This window comes from Columba livia, chromosome 5 (genome assembly GCF_036013475.1).
Source record: "Columba livia isolate bColLiv1 breed racing homer chromosome 5, bColLiv1.pat.W.v2, whole genome shotgun sequence".
Classification (NCBI taxonomy): Eukaryota; Metazoa; Chordata; class Aves; order Columbiformes; family Columbidae; genus Columba; species Columba livia.
Window position 1 is genome coordinate 66,647,283 of NC_088606.1, and position 24,929 is coordinate 66,672,211.

General features: G+C 41.3%; 1 protein-coding gene across 1 annotated transcript; it reads right to left on the reverse strand.

Moving 5' to 3' along the window:
* Positions 1-1,177: 1,177 nt before the first annotated feature.
* On the reverse strand, positions 1,178-17,588 carry FBXO3 (F-box protein 3). Its single transcript, XM_065065566.1, has 11 exons — positions 17,424-17,588; positions 14,022-14,111; positions 13,245-13,408; positions 11,036-11,150; positions 9,087-9,291; positions 7,786-7,831; positions 5,536-5,620; positions 4,564-4,686; positions 4,010-4,125; positions 3,511-3,701; positions 1,178-2,282 (listed from the first exon to the last, which is right to left on the reverse strand). Exons 1-11 carry the CDS (start codon positions 17,528-17,530, stop codon positions 2,157-2,159), a joined length of 1,368 nt encoding a protein of 455 aa, XP_064921638.1. The 5' UTR covers positions 17,531-17,588; the 3' UTR covers positions 1,178-2,156.
* Positions 17,589-24,929: the final 7,341 nt, after the last annotated feature.

The window sequence follows — 24,929 nt, forward strand, 5'->3', positions numbered from 1 at the left end:
GAAGCCCTAACCCAGCATAGACATCAAAGAGTCGGGATCTGAAGCAGGAGGAGCTGATGGAGCTTCAGGCTGGACCTGAAGGATGGTGGCCAAAGGGAAGGACACGCAGATGTTATAACCGATTCCTTCTTTTCCTCCGTGGACTCGGCCCCTTCGCTGTTCATACCAACCTAGCACAAGCTGCAGAGTTTTGGGTGGGGTGAGGAGAACCCCTGGCAGAAGCTCCATTTCAGTGGCTCGCGATGCAGAGTTACACCACCCGCAGGAACGCTGCATCTGGCAGCTCCGGGCACCGCGCCATGGGCTGAAACAGCCGCCCGAAGCAACGCAATAACCTTTTTCCTGCTAAATACACCAATTTTGGGGACACCAACAGCGACATGTCAATGCCTGGTCACCTCCTCACACGGCTCACGGGAGTCCCGCGACCACCATGTACTTACTACAGTACGTAATAATTATTAATTTAACAACCTAAGGGAGAACCACTCCCTGAGAAGAATAAAATCACCAAGACTTGAGTTACAACCTTGGGCTGCTATCACTTATCTATAGAACATACAGATCCTGCGAACACCACGCAAGCTCCAACCATGAGAACTATCTGTCCTTAAAACCACGCAACAAACAGCACTGGAAGAAGCTCTAATGCCACTAAATCCTTTTTTTTCTTCACTGATCCTTTTAACAGATTATGAAATTCCTGCGAAGAAAAAGCATCACGCCACAAACATCCCATTTTCCCCTCAGTTAACACCGAGGAATCCTCAACATGGCAACGTTTTTAAACCACTCCAGCGATTTGCGCTGCTGTTCAGGATTCTATAAGGGAGGACACGCTTATTTTTCTGCTTCTCGAGCTGTTTTGTAGGGGTCACGCTCAATATTTGTTTCTCTACCTTGTACCGCTGTGGGAGATCCAAACACTGCGCGGCACTGGAAAAAGATGCAAACACCAAGAATCTAACACTATGACATGTAGAAAAAACCCCCAAACTTTCTGTACGCGCGGTAACTAGTAAATAATGGAAACACTCCGTTGGAACAACAATACCCTGGTTTTCCTCACAGGAGCTACTAATTCTGGGCGTCAAAAACATGAACTGAGCACAGCGCCGGCAGACACACAATTATTGCTCAAGGCAGAGTTGTCCCATCAACACTTCGGAACAAAGGCGGCAGTCAAGTTGTTTATTAATGACAACGGAAACAAAATAAAAGTGATAAAGCAAACATTCTTTAAATATAAAGTTTCTAGTCATCTGGTGTTCTGTCAGGCTCCCGGTTTTGTTTTTGCTTTAGTTTTTTTTATTCAGGCGTAGTTACCAAAATCCAGGGAGGATTTAGGGAAACATGATACTTGAATTTGTCACCTATGGCCAAGTCTGAACAGCAAACATCATGTAAAGAAAGAAAAAATAAAATCAAAACGTATTTACAAATTCATACTTTGTAGCCACTGAGAAATTTCTTGGTGACTGAGTGGCAGATGATGCACGTACACAACATTCCGATCAGAGTCACAGCATAAAATTAAGCTGAAAGACAGATTGTCAAAAAATAAGGCCAGTTTCACTCCAAATTCACACACTTGATGACCACAATTTTCTGGCACTTCTATGTTAATAAAAAAGGGCGTAAGAGCACCTGATCTCACTCCAATGGGATAGACAAACCAAACTGCAGGTTTCATTCTTAGCAGGAGTTATCAAGAGTAGAAACTCATGAGAAAGGACACAGCATCCACCTTTTTTGCCTTCTTCTCTATTGCTAATTTTAAATGCTTGTATAAAAACAAACCCCCACACCATTTTTGCAATATGACCATAAATAGGCGATAGTTTAAAAATGTAAGATATGAGTACCTGGGACTAACAAGCTTTTTTTTTGCACTTTGGAAAAAAAAGTGAACAAAGTCCAAACACCTTTTTCTCTTCCTCTCCCCCCCACCTACCCAAGCCCTCACCCCCCTTCCAAACCAGAACAAAGAAAGAAATTATGCTCTGATGAATATTAGAACTGGCACCGACATTCATGCTAGTTGCCCTGATGTGCAACAGGAGGTTCATTTACAACAGTCAGAAATATTCTTATGCACTAGCCCCAAAGAGTTCAGCTGCTGGAAACAGTTTGTTTTGTTTCGGAAGAAAAGCCCGTCAGGTGTGACGTGGGCAGCGCCCAGGGGGTGCAGGGATGTCCAACACTCGACGTCGATCTTCGTATTCATCAGTGTCTGTGGAATCTTCGTCTTCATCCACTGCATATTCATTATGATTTGTTTCCTAATAAAAAACACATCCACATTTAATTAAAATCTCCATTCTGACTTGTTAGAAGAAAGCACTAACCCTTAGCTAGAAAAATCTGGTCTGTATTATCGCGTCAATGAGCTGAAGCAGACATTGTCCTCCATGTCCTAAAACCAGCTCCTTACAATTCCAAAGTTTAATTTGCAATAGGGATCATTTTGCCCAGCTACTTGACCTTGAACCCAGCAATCAGCCATTAACCTTCATTATTCCCTATCTACAACTATGTAAAGCTGCAATTCACTATCTTAACTATACCTACTTTCCTGGCGGCTTATGTCGTCTTTTAATAAAAGCAGTTTAAAAGGTCATTACAACCTTTAAAATCAGAGGTAGAGCGAAAGAGAAAAGCAAATTATTTTCACAGTTGACTTCACAGAGGGAGGTTACAACTCCCATCAACGTGAGCAGGAGTTAAGAGATGCCGTTTTCTGTTGGAAGCGTGACATCTGCTGGCACTCACTGTTAGAGCTGCTGGTGACGAGAGTGGCCCAAATCCCCTGAAATACAGGAGCAAGTAGCCCCAAGGAAAGACTCAAGGCTTGCTCAAAAGCTTCCAAGTTCCGTCTGAATTAGCCCCTAAATAAGGGCTATGCTAGTGATACAATAAATGAAGCGTTCTCGGAATGCGCTAAAGCAAACGGAGAAATAACGCAGTTCACCTGCGATCTCCAACCTAAAGCTACGTTGTAATGAACAGTAAGCTAAATATCTGATTTGTGAAGTCATTAAGTGACTTTATGGAATGCACGTTCAGCAAGGATTAACTAATGAACATCGGATGGACCCCTGTAATTTAAAAATTGTCATTGACTGAAAATCCTCTTCTTGAATAAAGTAAATAAGTTATTATGGCTAAAAAAGATGACAATGTGGTCATACCAAGACACAACATTTAAAAGAGCTACGAAATCCAAACAGCTAATGCAATGCCATGTTTCTAGGTACAAATTAGGAAGCTCCTTAAAGCAAAGCTCAACATTGCGGTAGTCTGTATAATCAGAAATATGTCCTGAATAGACAGACGTACACACATATATTTCTGTTCTGAACAACAGAGCCATTTTCAGAAGAGAATCAAAACTGAAAAATGAGGTGACACTGAAGTTTAAACACAGTTACACCAACCTATTAAAATTAATCCAAGGGTTCTCGGAAAACAGGAGGATACAAGGATAAACACAACTGCATGTCCGCTTACCATTCGTGCTGTGGACACCTTGAATGTTGGACACACCATATGAAATCTGGGAATGGTGACGTTAAAGAATTTGTCCTTGTAGTAGAGGCAATGAAAGGTGTAATAACCCTCCATGTATCCAGACGTTGTGGAAAATGTAGTACAGCTGCTATATTCATAGACTCTCCCTGGACTGATAATTGGAAACTCCCCTGTTGGTAAAATATTAGATCACAATAGTAAGGACTAAAGTAGAACTACGATTTTATATTCCAGTAGATGTATAAATGATTCTCAGCAATGATTGATGTTAAAAAATCATCTGATGAGTGGTTAACTAATCAGGACGTTCAGACATCCCTTACAAAAGACAAAAATCAATGGATACATAAACAAAATGATTTTGATACAAACTGTACAGTTACTACCCTCTGAACAGCTAATAACGTAACTTCCATAACATGTACATTAAATAGAAAACCACTCTCTACTGGGTTTGTAAAAGCAATCTTTGACTTACCAACTACTCCAGGGCCCTGAACTTCATCTACATCACCTTTGGCATTTGTTATTCTCCAGTATCGACTGTCCAGCTGACAGGCCTTCTCAGGAAGAGCATCTTTGGACATTTCAATTCTAGAGGACAAACAGCGTACTTAATGGCTAGGTAACTACTCTCATACATTTTAAGAAATACTTCAGTACCCTGGGGATTTCTCCTAAAGCCGCCTGGGCAACAAACCCCACTAAGGTCGAGTGAACCAAATCAGCTGCCGGGACCCATCTCCGTGCCTGTGCTTCACTAGATATTGTTATTTACCCCTTTCTAAATCACTTAACTTCTTTCCCCCACCCATCACCGTACGTTACCAATTACCAATTTGACCAGTACTTTGCATACTTGACCAGGTCATGATTTAGTATTTTTTTTAATTAAAAGCTGGACGTGTTATGCCCATCCCATTCTTTTTAGCACGTTTATGAATGCTGTGCATAAATTTGCAACAACCGATGCTTTGAACATCACACAGGTCTACCCTGTGTTAGAAGACTCAATTCAGTTGTTATTCTTACCTGATTCTGTAAGTGAAGAAATAATGTGGTGGATGTACCGAACTGAGTTCAGGCAGAAAAGATGTGGACACAGAAACAGTGATATCTCCTGTGGTAGCAACACATTCTTTATCATGCACATACCTACAGAAAGGAAAACATTCATTCTGCAAATAGCTCTCTGTATTCAATACAGAAAACTAAATATGTAAAGTGATTAGTTAATGACTAATAAGAGCATTGTGGCGCCAGGTTAAAGTAATTATTGAATTGTCAGCTGGCAGTTAGGTAAAAGATGTATGCATTGTCTTAATGATGTATATTTCCTCATCACTTAAACTCATACAGCTACGGATCCCTTTGTACCTCCACTAATGTCTGTATTAAGCTGGGTGTATAACTGGATCTGAAGTCAACGAAGACACACTTGTTTAATTCAGATATGTCATTATGCTATTTAAAAAACAAAACAAAAAACCGCTAGCAACTCCACCAGCAAATTAGTTTACAGATCAGGAACTGGGTTCTGCAGCATCTCAGTTTGACAGAATTTAGGTTCTTGCTCATATTTAGAAGAAAAGTGAATGAAGATTCAAACAGCAGAAAATTTCTGTTTCTTTACAAATTCAACAGTGCTGTTTTGGAGACCAGGTCACTGAAACAATTGATTTCTAGTAACTCAGGACAGTCCTGCAGCTGCAGCACACTCATGGCAAGCAGAATAAATATTGTGCTGTTAGCTAAGCTTCGGATCAGTTATAATGCAAAATTCTGGTCCCGTTAACACAAAGTTACAAATCTTCTGGTAAAACAAACAAACCCAAACACGTTTCTTTAAGCATTCTGTTTTACAGCTTTATCTGCAGTAAGTTTCATGTCCTTTTTCCTCTCTCCACAATCAGCTTTTTTATCAGATACTCCTTGGCAGGAGGTCAGCATTCTAAAAGAAGCATCGAAACCTTGCAGCGAGGTTATAAATCCCAGTGAGGATACCTGAAAATCTGGTCTCTGATGATGGGGTAATCACCAGTTACAACTTTGTTTACATAGGATGTAAACCATTCCAAGTAAGATGTACCTAGATGCCAAAGAAAAATGGATTTGTAAGAACAGGCACGTTTATCACTGAGCACAGTACAATAAACTCTTCAAGGACACAGTTTAAAGCTTTGAATATTTTTATAACAAACCCTCAGGCTTACTTAGATGAGTCAGTCAATATTCCAGTCCATTCCACTAACAAAGATAATTTGGAGAACCAACCGAGAACGGAGGGTTAAGGGCTCATGCTCCAGAAATGATACAGCAACCAAAGAATCTCTTAACTAAGTGTTTCACATTATAACCATAGTGATGTTCTCTCATCAGCTGGTTTCCTGCTCATGACTCTTCCATTACGACTGGAAAAGTGGACGAGTATAGTGGTCTATTCTACTTGTACAGCTATTTCCAACTATTCTACCAAGAGGAGGCATGCAAGCCCACCCGTGGATTTATGGACTTGGTTTTGATCTGAAGGCTCCCATATAAATAGAGTTTTTAAGAAACGTGCTAGGAAGTTGCAGAATTTCCCTCTCTTTAACAACAGGGATAAGCCACAGACACACTCTGCGCTTCTAAAAACCCAGAGCTGCAAAGAACCCGAGACTTTCATACACGTACAGATATTGTCTGAGAACAGCTTCCATACACCTACAGCCGCTAATTAGGAACAGCCTGATTTCTAAATACAGTCAAGCTGTCACATTTAACTCTCAAAGAAGAGAGTTTCATACAGGAGATACAAGCTCTCTGTAAAAGAATTTCACAGCCATAAATCTTTCAAGCACTGCAATATAGAGTTCAACAGAAATGTACAGAGTCCTGCAATTAGTTGTCAGTATTACTGATACTAAGAAATCATTATCCTCACCTTCACTGGCATGTTATCAAGTACTACCATTCCTGTCAGATTAAGTGTACTTACCACTTCTGCCTTTGAGCAAGAGCTGTGTGGACTGTCCTCTGATCTTTCAGGAGTCTGAGGAACTACGAGTTTATTATCCTGCTTTCTACCACTAATCCACAAAATGCAAACCTTGTATAAAGTAACTCCGAATGCAGAAAGTGGACTAATTCACCCAGCCACATTCAACACGACGAGATAAATGCTGTATATGACATTTCTCCTCCACGCTGTGCTAAGCCAAGGTTAACCCTTTCAGCCAAGCAGAATATATTTAAATATGATGTTACATCACATCAGCATTGACTTAATTCCATAAAAACAGCAACCTTGAGCAGCAAAACCACCAGGGTAGCTTTAAGGTATTATATCATCCACAGGTGGAGAGAAGCACGTAACCAGACTCTGGAGCTTTTGCTGTATCTTTCCTATGATGGTTCTAAAGCACACAATGCATTCTGCAATAAGACCTTTGTAAAACAGATGGCAGGTTGACTACTTCACAGTGAAATCAGTTCATACAATCAATTAGTACACAGAAACGTCATAAAATTAGCGTGGCTAAGAGTCTGAGCACCGCCAAGCCCAAGCAGCAATGGTATAGCAGAGCCTAATGTGGTTTCTCACTGTAATATTAACACATATTTCCTAAGAAATGTGCAAGGCTAAATTTTAATATTAATTTTGGAATTAATTTAGACGTAGCCACAATTATCAGATTCCAGTGGATTAACCAAAAGAAATCATCTAACACCATTCCAGTCAACGTACATGTCAGACAGATGATCACAACAGATTACCACAGAGCCAAACAACAATTACGCAGTTCTTCCCTCCTCTGTCCTTTGAACAAAGCAATCACGCAAATCAAAAGTCCAGAAAGGCCTTCTGTGGCTATGGTTACAGTTAATTAGATTTCATTAAGGGACACAAAATATTTTCAACACAGCTGCAAAAATTACTGGTGGGGGAAAAAAGAAGAATCTTTCTGTCCACTTGGGTGTTGTATTTAATAAGTACTTACATCACCCCCGTGATGGCTGAGTTAAAGGCTTTGCTCATCTTGTTGGACAGGTTAGTACACAGAATGATTTGTATACAAGACATACAGAAGAACAAGCTTTAATAGAGAAAAGCTGCATGTCATTTCAAGTTCGCAGTGATGTTTTAAAGTAGGTTAGATTCTCACAAGCAGCACAGAAAATCTAGAATGCTTGCTTTGTTCAAGTCATACTGACACGCATTTTCTGAATGGTGCAATTAAAACACTTTGCAGAATATTTTATCTGAAGCGTTACCTGTGATGAACATATCAATAGCAGATGGATTGCGAGCCATTTGGTCCTAAAAGGGAAGGAAGATTTTGGATGATTAGAAGGAGAGCATTGGACATCCAAGGTTAAAATTCAGCACCTGAAATATAGCCTAGGGAATGCTTTCCCTATATTCACTAAACCTAAAATCTGGCTGCTTAACACCTCATTATACTCCCAATTCAAATATATAAACCACACACGCCTGTCCCCATCAGTGCTCATGTGATCACTGAGTATGCAGCCTGGACATTCCACTAAGGCTCATGCATATAAAAATCAGATTTAATGGAACATTCAAGAAACCAGGCCCCCCAAAATATTGCCTTACAACAGCTGAGGGTGGAAGAGACCTCTGGAGACGGTCAGTCCAATCCCTCTGCTTGAGGCACGCTTAGATAGAGCAGGTTGCCCAGAAGAACCAAAATATCCGCGTGTAAGTAACCTTCCAAGTTCCCAAGCATTATCCAGAAATTTTAAATACTCAGCATAATATAAAGTGGCATCTTAACATCCTTCGAGTGATCCATTATCAAGGCATTCCCTAGAAACTTCATTGCTGCATGCTTTGAAAACAAACATCCTGAAACTCCACAGCAGGAAGATCTCCACCTTTTTTGCAAGAAATGTCCTTTACTCGCCTGACATTTTTTGGGGCTGGGGAGGTTGTCAGGGCATGGGCAAGGAGAGCAAGATGGCTAAAATCTTGTTAGGTGTAACAGCCTTAAGCTTCACTAGCAACTATATGCTTATCTTAAAATACTACAGCTATACGGATTGTGAAAAATACTTATGTTCTACAAAGGAGCTGTTCAAGAGCAATTTGTTCTTTCACTGTAGAGTAAGTTTCGCTTACAAACCGGAGTGTATCATCTATTGTACTAAGTTTATATTTAACATATCTGAAAGAGAAGATATATAGAGATGCTGATCTTCCATAAGGGAGAAGGTTTTCTTCCTTATGGAAACAGGGACGAGAGTATATACCTGCCACTGTTTGAACAAATTAAATTAATATGTTCCAAGAAGGATGAATGTTGTCCACTATCATGAACCTACAGAAACTGCTATCACAACTTCATGTAAATTCCTTTCACTCACTAACCATTCCACTTGTGGGCTTTGATAACAACCAGATGGCAACGCAGGGGCAAGTGACAAACTGATACGATCTCTTAGTATCCACTCTCTGCTATGTAAAATATTTCAGGTACCTGATAACATGCAAAGGGACACCATCAATCATCAGAAAAGCACATTCAGGAGTATAAACACATATTCCTTACTGGACACTGATAGAAGATCTCGTATTTATTTCGCCCCTCCACGCTCTCCAGGGCCATGTACTGGCTGAGGCCGGTGTGGATGCAGAAGGTCAGGGGAAGGCATTGCTTCAGCCCCAGCCGCTGCTGGAACCCGCCAGCCGCCGTGTCGATGTCCAACAAGTCCTCAGAGCGGTAGTGGTTCGACAGCGCCATGCTTCCCATCAACCTTCACAGGCAACAACAGAAAACAGGAAAGATGAACAGAAGGTACCACTCCCAAAACAAAAATAGCTTTAAATCTTTTCTAAGATGCATATTAGACCTTAGATGAAGTTCAGGTCTAACATGCAGGTGCTGAATAGGTTGTTAGTTCACGACATCAACCTTCAGAAAGGGAGGCTTGATGGCGCTAAGATAAACGCTTCCTTCTATGTTCTGTGCATCCCAAAGCACCATTTAAATCGCGCTGGTGATTCCCATCACGTCTGCAACTCCTTCAAAGAAGCCGTTCACAGCTGACACAGCTTCCAGTGCTCTGTATCTCAAGTTTTGTACAAGTTCATTTCACCATTACCAACACATTTACGACATTTCAGTTAGCAGCTTGGTATTGTATAGTGACAGTCATTGATCAGTACTAGAGTGAGCAAGGTGCTTTGTGCTTTGGAGAGAAGGTTAAGGAGTAAACAAGGAAAACAACCATTGAGTCAGAGAGATTATAATCTCAGTATAAAAACAAAAGCAGACACAAGCAAACAGGAAAAGAATGTTGGAAAGAATGAGACAATATTCATCAGCCTGATACTGCAAGACCATCAACTGTCTATTTTTTCCTCCAGCTTTTCGTAAGCATCACAGTAAAAGGTAGGATTTTTTATTTGTTTGCTTTTAACAGTAAGGAGGTGATGTTGAAGACAGTAAAGAGAGCCTCTCTATACCTAAGAAAATAATATATACATTTGGAAAAAAGTCTAAGTACTCTGAAATATGTAAGAGAGTAGGAATGGAGGGGAGCATCAGAAGCTGAAGTTAGCATTGATACGAGCACTGGGCTGGATAAGAGCTGGTGTGAAAATATAAACCCCCAGCAAACGACACTCAATGTACTAAAGGGGCAGATGATGGAAGAAAGATAAAAAGGGGTAACACGATCAAAGCAATCAACCACAAGGGCGCACACACTGCAGCAGTGCGCTCAGCAATACGGAGCATGCAAAGCTGTAACACACACCTCCCCACTCATCCTCCTTTCTCATTTGCCTTTCACTGATGTTTGCAGATGCAAACTCTTGCAGACTCTGAGCTTTTACTGCTGTTAGGAAAGCAGTGACTCAGGCACAAGCTGCCACATGTCAGCATGATAGAAGCTGCTCCTGTCCTGGCCAACAGGTTCCATCCCTCCTTTTCCTTACACAGTCTTACCCAGAACAGTTTAAAAAGCGACGCTAGCACCCAACTACAGAAACCTGAAGGACCTAATGATGACAACTAGCCCCAAATCTCCTCCATTTCTGACCTAACATTCCTACAACTTTCTGCACACTTTCCCTACCATAAAACTGTTTCCCATGCCCCTTCTGCACAGGCAATGCAGGAATCTGAGGAGGCTGCACCTTCTTTACTAGGGAAAGTTTTGGTAGAGCAACACAAACACATTGTCTCTTACAGACACCGAAATGATTTGCCCTGGTTTTCCACCTTTTCCTGATGTTTGTGGCAATTCATCAAGTACTGACCTGCAATTTTTTTCTGTAGCTGGAAGATATGAAACTGTGTTTGGTCATGTGGCTTCTAACCTTGATGTGAAAGGAGTTTTTAATTGCTGAAACAGCATCAAATTGTAAAATCTGCTACTGCAAAAACTTGCAGAATTGACGTTTTGATTCTACTTAAAATGACTACCTGGTTGGAAAGTTATTCCCTAATAATTATAATAATTAATAACTTGGTGCATAGCTTTTGCCCCTTACCCAGGAACAACGAGCTTCTGTCCATTATGAATACGAAACGAACACCGATAGTCGTCAGGGAGTTTGCAGCCTATTTGTGCTTCCACAGCATCAAGATCTTCTTCTCGCACACTCTCTGCGTACAAAGCAGAAACAAGAGTATTGAGTGACAGTTTTAGAGGGGAAATCAAGAAACTCTCAAATTTAATGCTGCTTCACTACTCTGCCCCCAAGTGCTCAGTTTGCTGTTCCTGTCAAAGGTGAATATTAGAACTTGTGATAAGTTCTTTCCTTTAAAATTTTATTTCACATCATTTCATCAGAGCTGCATGGCTAGAAGGAAGGTAAAAACTAGCGATATTCTAGATATAACAGCACATTTTCAACCGCCAAAGAGAATTTTAAGTAGCCCCAGCAACCTTAACATTACGGATGTTTTTACGTTATCACAAAAGGAACATATACTTCAAATCATTTTGCCATTTACAATTCAGAGAAAGTGAACTAACAGACATACAAAAGCAAGATACATTGAGTCCAACATTGGGACACAGCTACTAGCACCATCTCAAGAATCTTTCATGGATTATATTCAGGCTAGTGGCCAGAATCTCTAAAAATCAAGTATTTCAAATGCAAAGCATGGAATTTTTAAGTGCCTTGATCAAACAGACATGGGCTCAAGTCAGTATTTGGTGACTTTATGGTAGGTGGCAAAGAATGAACACTCTATAAATTTGAAGGGAAGCTGATTGCATTAACTGACTACCTAATACAGCATTAATCTCAATCCAACAAAATCTCAACAGGCCTGACTTAATCAGACAGTATTTATTAAGTGGAATGAACCTTTTTCCCACAAAACTGTCATTAGCTCAGTCCCAGTCAAAACTTTTAGGCAACAGAGATTTTACTCTTTTATTATTCTAAGGGTTGCTTCATTCTGTCCCCAGTCCAACCAGTAACAAGGAAATGTTGGCTGCAGCCACCATTCACCCGGAATTTTAAACCTTTTACATATTCATTATCAGTTTCATTTATATGGCATAATTTAACAATTCATTGAAACAAGATCCTGTACAAATGGTACTAAAAAGGTATAAGTTATGGAAGAGCCACCACTATACAAGTGTGGAAATGAGTAATTTTATACTTATTTTTGTCTTTCTGTAGACCAAGAGAAACTCCATTGCACCGAGTTCCTTGGGAGGATTTTGAAAGTAAAACTGTGGTAAAATCTGTTCATTTCAACACCACCACAGATACTTTCCATTTTATTAACAAAATATTTGACTGACAATTCAGTGGTTCTGCATACTCACGAGTAACAAAACAACAACAAAAAATGTAAAGAAAACACTAGTGAGTTCTGACCACGTTCTGTTACTCACAAATCATTAGCTAAACTTAAGGATCCAGCACTCTCCAGCAAGCCAAGAAATGAAATGTGAGATTTCCATAGGAAAGAGACATTGTCTACAGATTCCTCTTGATTCCATAGATCGCATTAAATCATCATCTTGGTCTAACAGTCAGTTTCACACAGAAGCCTGAAGTACAATTGAAAATGTAAAAGCTATTTTGTCCCTATACCAGAAAAGCCCAAAGTTGCTCTATGTCTTTCCAGGTAAGATCTATGAACGACAACACTGGAAATACTAAAACACAAACTTAATTTGAAAACAGAATCTTTGGCAGAGTGTGGCGATGGGAGAAGTAAAAATTCTTCTTCAGCCACTAATTTACGTTCATGAGAGGAACACATAAGACCTACTGAACAGAAAAAGATCCCAAACTTGAAGTAATGGGATTGTAAAATGAAAAAATAAAGAAAAAAATAAACAAAATAAACAAATAATAATATAATAAATATAATAAATAAACAAAAAGAAATCACTCATGGCAACCAAAGACAAAAGCAGTAACAGTGTATTTATTTCCTGATTGTCCAGAGATAAAGAAGATAGACTGGTCACTAAAAAAGTAATAATAATCTTGGTTTTTTTTCTGAAAATAAATCTCTAGAGAACCTTCATGTCACTAGTAACTGGGCAAGGAATATACACATGGTCTGATTTACTTATTTACAGGAGGAAGGACAAGTTCATGTACTGGACTTTCAGGACTCTGGTAAATGAGGCATACATCTAGAATGAAAGCAGGATGAAACTTAATGACAGACAACGTCGCATCAGGCACCCTACGAGAAAAGTCAGGTATTACAGCGCACCTTTCAGAGAGCCGATCATCCGAGGACACCGCTGGCCCAAGTATTTCTCCAGGTCATCCCAGGCTTTCTTCAGCGTAGCATAATATCGGATGTATCTCCCCAGGTCAGAGTAGGTACTGATGAAGACAGCTTTCCAGCTCTGATTTCGTTTACGTTTTTCCTCTCTAAGTGGAAAGTAAGAAAATAAGTCTAAATATCAGACTTAAAAGCTTGACTTCTAAACCCAAGAAGTTAATTTTGGTTTTAGGCAGAAACAGTATGCACAATATTAAGCCAGGAATACTTTGAGCCATGTGAAGCTACACAAACTCAATTAATTCCAGCATCTACTAAACAACAACTTGGAAATGAATTCAGAAACATTTGGGGTACGTAGCATCAGGGGAAAATTTAGAAATAGAGTTCCTTTAACAGAGTGCTGTCTATTATCAAATATTGGAACTGGTGAATAGCTAATTCAGATCACATTTCACATATATACAAAGAAGGCCAGGAGCCCTTGTAATTACAGCACTGGGATTACTTTCCTCTGTACAATATTTGGTGTCTGATAAGGTCAAACTGCAGCTTGTCCTCCAGCCTAGGTATTTACAGGGCACTTCTTCTCTAGCCATCCATAAAACTTTCTAACACTTGTACAGTCAAGAAGCTTTTTTAGGAAATTAACCTTTCATTGGTTTGAGACTGGTGAATATCAATTCAATCTCCGAGTTACCAAAAGTCATACGGACACGGATAGCACAATAGCATAAGCCTTGTTTTCATTTTCACACTTACTCTGAAATAAGCCAGTATTTCTTGCAGTGTCTTTTCCACAATGGATCATGGCTTGATAGCTGATTTAATCTTCGACTTAAACAGCAGCAGCTATAAATATAAAAGAATTAAATTCTATTGCAAAAGAGAAACAAAATCAACGGGGATAAATACTGACCAGTATATTACACATTACATTCTCATGAAATAAACGCAGAGTTTGAAACTGAGTTAGCTGTCCTTTTTGTGCTTACAGTGGTTCAAAGTCTTCATTACAGCTGTATAAGTCATGAACTACTGTTCTACACACTTGGAGAACTGTCAGCAATTGAGTAATTTTGTAAAGCAGGTCACCCTGTAGACACGCTCCACTGTAAACACTGTGAATTATTCCGACTCTGCTCCACCAGCAGTAAACATTCCAGCAGCACAAGCTACTTAGTAGGATTTAAATCGCTTTCTTATCTGGATTGTCAGTCTCTCCCCTAACTTTTCCACTGTTGCCACACTGCTGAAAACTCAAACCGTAAACTACAGAAACTATACAGTTTTGAGTGCTACAATGTTGCTTTCTACTTTAAGTTGTTTAAATAACAAACTTCATGAGCAGAAACAAAAACATGGGAAAAATACAAAGGATGATGGACCTGGAAATAAGTACTGCATGCTCATGCTAATTAAGACCATACATTAGCTCTTGCAATTGCATTACAGGTAATGTCGCTGCTTCGGGTAGTTCAAAGAATCACATCCTGCACTGTGCAGCATTATTGCAAATACAGTATTAAAAAAACTTGTGGGATATGGGTCTAGAACAGTCCTCAGAAATCATTCAGGTTGATCCTTGCTTGATGCAAGGCGACAGCAAAAGCTAATATTCCTGATGCCCGATAACTTGCTCTTTAAAAGCAGCGATGGACGTGCCACCAAACAGTCTGTTCCCGTATTTACTTTTACAGTTATAAAGCCTTTCTGGAATGTACAACTGGTATCAACACCAAGACATTTCAGCGTATTTATATGAATAAGAATGTGTGGCAAAGCACCAGCAACATGTAGAGCAGTAATACAGGGAATGATTGTGTCATTAAATTCATAGGATTTAACAGAAATCATTGCCTCATTCAATCTAACCTGAACACCAGGCAAGAAACATGTTTTTTCTTCTGTGTTTGAGCTGAATTATCAGTTATGCTTTAAACGAATTCCTCAAAAGATACCACCAATTTAGATGTGGCAACGTCACTTCCTCTGGTAGCTTGTTCTAACAGTTCACGTGTGTTTTAATGGCTGTGATTAACATCTAAAGACCCCAGATGAAGTTACCAAACTTAAGCTTCCAGTTACTGCTTTTTGGGGTTTTTTTTTCAGTGCAGTTTAGAAACTGGTACATAAGAAAAACCACCAGTGGGAATGGACATAGTTACCCACTCAAATGAAGATGTCTCTTGATCTTGTCTTTATAAGTAAATCAGCCAAAGTCTAGGGCTGGTGAACACACCTGGTACTGAGACTACACAATTATTCATATTTACTTGTTCAATCTTCCCCCCCGACCCTGACCCCGCCATCCACTACAAGCTGTTTAAACTAGAATTGTATTAGTATTTCAGACCCAGCCTCATCAGAGTGAAGGGATTCTCCTGCATGTCCTGCCACTACCCTTCACCTTCACAACGACACAAACACCTTCACTTCTAACCTTGACATTTGGCCGTGTAAGAACTTGATACATCACATGGGGATTTCTTATTATATTTTCTCTGGGGAATCTGGTGAGGGAACAGAAATATCCCAAAGTCAAAGCCCTTGTAGAAATCTATTATATCGGTGTTTATCAATCACACCTGTAATTTCTGGTAGGACAGAGGTCACGGGCGCATCACAGGAACGTGTGACTTTAAACACGATCAAGATGCAATTAAAGGCATTCTCATTAATTACATAAATACTTGGCCACCTGTCAGCTTTTCCATTATTTAAGGGCCAACACCAGGCTAACCCAGCTGTGGAATACTAGGGAAATTCTGATGTTTGTGATGGTCAGAGTATATATATGTCACTAAAACAAATGGAGGCAAGCTAGAGGTTTCCTCAGTTAACTCTGTGATTACTACAAACAGCCAGTTATGCAAAACTACCATTACTAACCTTATTTATAAGAAACCTTCATGGTATTTAATTGTCTTTGCACAGCAAAATCCAGCTGATTGGGTTAAACACATAACAAAAATAGGTCGTGCCTTTACTACACCACTACTAAATCATCCATGCTGTGCTTGTTACAATCATTATCATTTTTGCTTATGCTTAATCTCTTTTTTATGTTATCATACCAGAATTCTCCATCATGTCTTCAGCTTTCTTGACTAATATTTATGGGGGAAAAAGACAGGTATTCTTCTATTTTATTCATACATATTCTCCTCTCTTTGATTAAACGCTGTGATTTCAATCACTGCCAGCGCTCGCACTTGGTTGGCACAGCTTTAGCTAAAACCACGCTCGCGTCCCCAGCGTGTGACTCAGAACTCTTCAGCCACCTGGCAAAGCGTCCAAAAGGAGCTCCAACTCCCATTCATGGCTTTTTTTCCACCTGAAAAGTCCTATTTCATTTGGTTTAGTTTTCCTTAAACAGCAGTTTGGTCAAATAACTGAACATATTTAGTGGCGATGAGACCGCCCTTTGTTTGGCCATTAATATGCAAGAGTTTCAGAGAATTACTGAATTTGCAAATTCTGTTATCGGGTTGGCTATAAGTTGTAATTTAGCTACAAGGAAAAACAATGTATCATGGGGGAGAGAAGAACAGGGAACATTCCCTTTTGTTTTTTTTTTTAAAAAAAGAAGAATGTCAGTATTTCATGGAGGGAACGGTGCTTTAGATGTCCTTCACATGGCAGCTTCTCCAGAAGAACCAAACCCTTATAGAATCATGGAATAGTTTGGGTTGAAGGGACATTGAAAGCTCATCCAATGCCCCCCCTGCCATGAGCAGGGACACCTTCACCAGCTCAGGTTGCTCAGAGCCCCGTCCAGCCTGGCCTGGGATGTCTCCAGGGATGGTTCATCTACCACCTCTCTGGCCAACCTGGGCCAGGCTCCCACCACCCTCAGGGCCAACAATTTCTTTCTCTTGTCAATCCTTAATCTCCCCTCCTTTAGTTTAAAACCATTTTCCTACACAGTGGCGAGTGTTTTGGGTGGGCTCTGACCGCGGGGCCTGTGACAGACCCCCCAGCCGGTACCAGACCCCCAACCCGGCTCCCCTGTCCCCGTTCGCTCACACAGCGACCCCCGCACCCCAAAGTTGCGCCAGCCCGGCCGCCACCCCACCCCGGGCTCCCGCCGCTCCGCCGAGGCCGCGCTGGGCCTCTCCCTCCCCAAACACCGCGGATCCGGCGGGGACCCCGTGCCCGCACCTCATGAGATCCCGGTAGTCGAGGAAGCTGAGGATGAGCAGCAGCGGGTCGGTGGGCAGCAGCTCCAGGCTGAGCGCTGACGGCTCCATGTCCAGGGGCGCCGCCATCTTGCCGGGCTCCGTTTGCAGCCGCTGGGGTGGGGGGGGGCGGGGGGGGCGGGAACCGCCGGCAGCGCCCCCTGCCGGCCCGCCCGGGGGCGGTGACCGCTCACCCCGGTGTCGCTCCCCGACGCAGGGGGCAGAGAATCACCGAATAATTTAAATTTAAAGACACCCTCAAGATCATCGACTCCAACCACAACCTAAATCTAGGACCAGCCACCCCTAGAGGCAGTTTGAAAGACGAGAAGATGAGGTTCTTGTCGCGGTTGAGACGGACAAACGACACAGACCGAGTTTTTAAGTACGAGCAGCAGTCTCTATTTATTGCCACAAACGCTTTTTTATATAGTCTTTACCAGCTCAAGTGTCTTTTTGCTGTTGGTTACAGGCTGCAATAGTAACATATCGTTGGCTAATTTTGCTATCATCAATGTTATTCTTTTATTCCCTTCTTTCTCACGGGTACATCTTAATATCTCCAGATACTCCTTTACTCCCTTTTTTCTCATGCATACACCTTATTATCTACAAGGCCAATCTCTGTTCCAATACCCTCCGCCAGGGAATCCATGGACCCACTGTAGTCCCCTATAGGTTCTTGGGGACATGGGTCAGTGCCAGCGTTGGGTTAATGGAGAAAATTGGATGGGTACGTTTCCAGTTAGCACAGATGTTAGTAAAACGTGCCTCACCCCACTGTTGGCCAAATTATTCGCTACCTCTCAGTGCTGTGGGTGTGAATTGTCCGGCTGCCTCTCCGTGCACACGAGTCTGAGGGTGAGAATCATTTAAACGAGAAAACAGAGGTGGCTGCAGCACAACCGACATCTTTCCACTCTGTTACTACATCTCCTCTTTACAGCGGTCCTATCAAACCCTTCTATTTGTTGGAGCATTCATAAATTCTAATGCATTTTAAGAATATATGGCCTTTGCAGCCCTTTGTAACCTTGTCCACGAGGGTTGAAATTATCCTGGTGCGTCCCAGCTCTCCTCCTTTGACTTCTCCACGTCCTGCCAAAGCAAGGACACAAAATCAGAGTCATTTTGGTTGGAAAAGCCCCTCAGGATCATCAAGTCCAACCATTAACCCACCCCTGGCACTGCCCCATGTCCCCAAGAACCTCATCTCTCCATCTTTCAAACCCCTCCAGGGATGCTGAGGGTACTGACTACTTTCAACATCATACATTTGCAATTTGTTCACCAAAGAAACAAGAGTTAATATTAGAATAGCACCGATGAGACAAATACAAACCTGCTTATACGATCAGCCTCTACAAGCAGATTCTAATGGATGATTAAATCCACTAGGACTGAAATTAGAAAGGTAATGGTGCATAGAGACAGGAAAATAAAATTACTGAGATTAATATCATTAAAACAGAAAAATATGTTACATTTTAAGGATATATGCAAATACATTTTTTTAAAAGTTTCTTCCACATTTTATTGAAAATAAATATGTTTTCAGACAAAGCATATTTTCATTTTCATTAATTCATTTCCAAAAAACCTCTTTTCCAGAACACCGTTCCTAGAACTGATTTCCTCTAAGACCTTCAAGGAGGATTCGGACTCCTGGCTTTGGAATAGGAATGTGCACATTATTTGCAAACCTGAGGTCTTGCCCCACTAAGCCACCAAAAATCCACCTCTTGTCCTCCCCAGCTCTGTGTCAAGGTGCTCTGTGACTTCAGGCCTGTCCTTTATTATCAGCAAATCTTTTTGTCTCAGCTTCTGAACTCCAAGATGGGTCTAAAATATTTACATATGTTTGCAGAGTTTGGAATCCCACTTAGAGAGTGATTTTAATAGCCTGGGCTTTTTCCCTCAGCTGAAAGAGTCTATGTTGACACTAAATGGCATAAGCAAGTTTTATTCTTTCTTAGCTCAGGGTTGGTTTAACTTTCATATCACTCCCTTTCACATAAATAAAATATAAGATACAGCTGGAAATGTAAACATTAACCTGTGAAAGCATCAAAAATAAAGCTTAGTTACTTTACAGAGTGTGAATAGCATAGAAAGGTGGGATTCTTGCATCCAAGAGCTAAGACCTTAAATGAAGCAGATAGTGTAGAAGAGAAACTCGGTGCAGGGGATAATCAGCAGGTGCTTTCATTACAAGCCAGCAATGCCAATACTTGCGTTCAGGTTTTATACATATACATAAATATATACACGTGTGCTGGATTAATACTGACAGAGAACAGCCCCAACAAAGTTCTCAGGAGAACAAGGTTGTTGATTTCAAGCTTCACTCGGTCAAAAAAGGCAGCAATAAAGCCTCAGGAATATTTATCTTTACTTTCGCTGTGTGTGATGCAGTGGCATCATTCACGGCCAACAGGATGTGCAAAAGACCTTGCTGAAACCAAGGCTTGGGGGAATATTTCAGGGTCTCCTGGAAAGTGGTGGGACCCTCGTTGTTTTGCATAGGAACTCAGGTCTTTGCTTACCTGAGGAACACGGAGAATAATTAGAATAACTAGGCACCCTTAGAGAAAATCCTGCTGCTCGAGTCTTTCCTGACCTAAAAAACCCATCTGTGTGAACCAGATAGCAGCTCACTTCTCAGCTCCATGCACTTATTAGGTTATTAGCTGAGATTGTTAACGAAGCAGCCAGTGAGCCATGGCCACAGTGTTGGGGTTTTTGGCCACCTGTGCAGTAGGAAGAAGGCTGAGCCCAGCGTCCGTTCATCAGACGATAGCAACAATAAGTGACTGACATGTTGAGCTGGATTTGAAGAGGCAGCACAAAGATGAAAGCCTCCAGAAGCCCTTTGCAATTCCCTTAGTCATCCATTCCCACCAAAAGCTTCTCTTTTGAAGTTTTAGGAGGCTTGGTGCAACCTTTGCTCGTCCTTTTGGTCAGAGCTCTTATCTGCCTAGTGCAGACCCGGCCTCTTTTTTGCTTGTACTACTCAAACCCAGTTATTACGGGATAAACAAACTGTATTTGCTGATGCACGTTCTCAGTTTCCTTATCAGCCCAACAACACGCTCCTCCTGCATGTTGGGTCAAACTCGCTGCTGGTCGAGCTCCAAGAATTCCAGGGTGACAGCACCACAGCTCATTTGGCACTTGCTTTTACTTACCAACTGCAAAACATAATACAACAACAACAAACATAACCATGTTGTGATGGAGCCTTGTCTTACGAGCCAACCGAGAGTTTCCCGGCATTGCAAAGCATCCTTAGGTTGATGATTGCAGGTCTCGGATCTTCTTAATGAGATATCAACACGATGTCTAAGCACTGTTCTGCGTAGTGGTCAAGATGCTTTGGGATGTCGTCAGAGTGAAGACTACTATGTGTTTTATTGTAGAAAATTTTCAGTTTTATTGTGATTGTCTCTTTAAAATAAATGTAAATGACTAAATCATCCGGATCTCAAAATCAGTTCATAGCTGCTGTGAAAAACATTGGTAAAGTTATCTGATATGAGATGCACGATGCATATCCGAGAAGAAAACCAAACCCCTAATCCCAGCACAGAATCAGGGATTTTAAAAAGTCAGAAGGCTGGAGACTGAAGCCGGGGGCTCAGCTGTCACAGCTACAAAGCTACTCCCTGTACTAACAAGCATCCAAATCTACTGCTATAGAAAGAGAAAACACATCTTGTCACTGACATCTTATGTTATGGAAGCTACACACAGAGCGCAGGAGACATTGTACAGTATTTTAATAATAATTTCTTGGGTTATGGTTTTAAAAGGTTATTCCTCTCTCAACACTGCAGAGCAAAAGCTGCTTTTCCCTGCCCTGGTCACAGCATCCATCCCTCCTTACTCCCCATTCCAGCACCTCCATCGAAACTACATGTCTTGCAGTTGGTTGCAGGCTTTGCTGCGTTACACCGATGAGAATATTCCAGGGAGAGAGCAGAAATGATGGAGAAGCATTCAGCAAAAAGTGTATTCCACCTTTGCATTAAAAAAAAGAAAACTCTTTCCCCTGAAAATCTTGAATGGGTTTTTCAGGCATGATCTATTTTTCACAAAAAAAAAAAAAAAAAAACCACAAAAAAACATAAAACAAGAACAACAACAAAACAACAACAAAAAACCACAAAAAAACCCCAAACAAAACAACCAACCAACACAACAAACAAAACCCTAATTTAACAGGAGCTTTTGTTCATCCCTTTGTTGTGGGCGAAGAGCACAGATAAGGGGGCTCAAGGGTGCTTCAAGCATAGAGTATCACTGCAGAGAGTGAAATGATGGCTCTCCCTCTGTATTTAAAGAATAAGCCACAGATGTCATCAAATGCTCTTATTTTAGCTGAAGTTCATGTGTTTTTGCCACCCGTGCCCAAGTGTTCCCACAGCCTGTTAACTCCTCATTCTGCAAACACAGATGGGGTTTATAAACCAGCTTGTCTGTCATGCAGGGAGGGGTGTATGTCACTGTCAGGCATAATTCATAGCGAGTATCCAAATCAAATGCCATTTGAGACTCATTCAGAGTGTATTTGAGATCCCGCAGGACAGGTGAGGCCACGCTGTACCCACAGCTGCTTCCTCAGCGCTTCCCAAACGCTACCGGGTTGAATGGTCACACTCAAGCCAAGAGATCAAACTTCTGCTCTCGTAAAAGTTTGGCCGAGTTACGCTGTGATTTTCAAGCAGGTCACGTTCACCTTGTGCCTCATTATCCCCACCTATGGAGCAGGGTCCGGAGCTTCAAAAAAAAGGAAAGACTACTAGCACTGCATCGATGCATTAATGCTTGCAAAGCACTTGAAAAATGTTAAACGGAACACAGAATACCCCTGCAAAATGTGTTTGTTAATTAACCATCAGAGATCTGCTGGTTTATTAGGAACCTTTTGGAGATGTGCCTTCTCATTAGCCTGGTACGAAACAACCCGCAGCAGGAGGGAACAAGTTGCTTCAAACAAGGTTCAGCTTTCTGCCAGTTTAATCTTCATCTCATTGACAGGCTTCTGAATCTTAATTTAATTATAATTCCTTAATCGCTTGCTGGTATCGTATCTCAATCTCTCTGTTCTGTGTCTCTTTATAGCTTCTTTTTTGTTGTGGGACACCGGAATAGATCATTTTTTCCAGCGTCCATTAAAATTCCCTTTGCCTGCAGTGCAGTATGCTCCATAAAAGAGATGAACCTGCTGCAAGTGAAATAAGCTGATGCTGCACTGTCTTTTTAGAGCAACAACAATCTTTATAGATTATTTTTCCAGGTGCCATGAATCTCCTTCAAAGTCAGAAGTGACCGTTATCAATTAGTATACTTAATAGTCACATTTTCAATTCACATTCAGGCCGCACAGTCGATGCTCACCCTGGCGGATGTTTGAAAGCTTTGCTTTTCAGAGATAAAATGTTACCTTGGATGCGATGGGGGCAGCAAGGGGGGCAATTCGGGAGCAGAAAGACGTGTTAAAGTGCAGCACCTGAGGCCTTCTTGTTTTCTGAATTTACAGTCTCAGGCTGGCAGTCGTATAAATGAGTGATGCTCTCTGATGTTCCCTTCCAAGCCGGCTGCGAAATTGGCAGGGAGTCTTCGCTTTTGTGCTGATGTGTCCAGAATTCAAATAATTTGATTCTTGGGTATAATGACAATTGGAGGCGCAGTATTACCTTGAGAAAAAGAGATGGGAGAGACAGCTTCTGTATCCTGTATTGAATTAACAACCGATTCCCATTTACTCTCTCCGCTGAAAACTCTATTATGTGGGGTTCTTATTGCCCTTATTCAAGGGCATGGAATTATAAAAGTGATATCGATGGTAATGCGCTCATCTTCCTACCGTGACATTGAATAATGGGGACAAAGAAGGGAAATCTTGAAGGATGATATACCTTTTAAAATACTGTTGATATTGAAAACATATAAAGGACAATGCATTTGAATATTGGCTGATGAAGTTGTATTCAGATTATTGTGCTTTTTGCCTATGTCTTTAAATCATCTTTGCTTTTATTTTCGATGTTGTTATTGAAACACTTTATTTTCTTGTTATTTTAGGAGACAGTCCTTACTGTAAGGAACATACTTTAGGTGAGGCTGGAAGTGAAGCGTTGGTTATGCTAATTCCAAGAGAAATCTGTTCTCTCTTCACCTGGATCCCAATGTGGGAATCTGACAGGGATCTGTCAGGGAAAAGTCCACCAACAGGTTGCTGTAATTATACACGTCGAGTAACTACTACTCACGTGAAGGTTCTTCTTCTGGCACAAACTGTCATTTTCCAGTTCAGCTTAAGCCCTCTCTGAAGTTACATAGACCAGATAAAACTGGAGGTCTTATAACAAAATAAAAATATCCACCATGGACCCTGCAGCATCCTTTACAAAAATATTCATGTAGGTTTTAAAATGTATTTTCCCGTGCAAATGATACCTTACACAAAATAATGAGTGTATTTCCATTAGGAAGTTTTACATGGTATTTTACAGAATATGCGATAATATCTCCATTTTACAGGCGGGCAACTGAGAGGCAGAATATTCACCTACGTTGCCAAAAATCACACAGGAAATACTTTCTGAGGTGAGAACAAAACACGGATCTTGCTCTTATTAGTTCAAAACCACAGGGCCTCCCTGAACTATTGACACTCTTACCTAATCTCAACCCAGATGTTAAGGAGGGCCCTTACACCAGGTTTTCAGCCAAATGTCCCTGTGGGGTGGGATCGTGGAAATGGGGCCAGAATTGGGCCTGAGCACAGTTAAAAATTACACTGCAAAAGGTTTAGGGAACACATGTCAAAACTCTTACTGTGATGACCTGAGTTGATTCTGACCACATTGATGCTGTCGTGATGCTGGTTTAACTCTGTGACTGCAGCTATTTTAGAGTCAGTCACGCCTTCCAACTGCATGAGCTCAGGATGCGGCTCTAAACATCTTCATAGCAATCCTGAAAAGCCAAAATCGTGGCTGACTTTGCCAAAGGGAAGCTCGTTTTATCTCCCCCTGCCCCTCACGCCCTCAGGGCCATCAGCAGATGGTGACCTGCGATCTAAAACACATGGTCTTTGTTCAGAGACCCTTCAGCTGGCAGCACCGTGAGATGGAGCAGAATTGCAGTCTCCCCAGCATATGACATTCCTTTTGATACCTGTTTGTCCCCATCATTAGCATGTGACTACAGAAAAATCAGCTTTATAGCTGGTTGCCATCATTTGCAGGATTTTCTTGCTATGAACTAGTGGATGTTCACGAAGACGTAAGCACTCGTGCCCCGCTCATGCAATAGTGCTATCGACGTATATTTTTGGGGGGAAAGGAGAAGGGGTGAAAGAAGAGGGGCTCTGAGAGGGACATTGCATGACATAGCAGGACATGATGACATGGAGAGCTGGAAAGGCACCTGTCATGAAGCTGTTGGTGCTGCTCACTGGTGATGCTCGCTAGTGCGTATG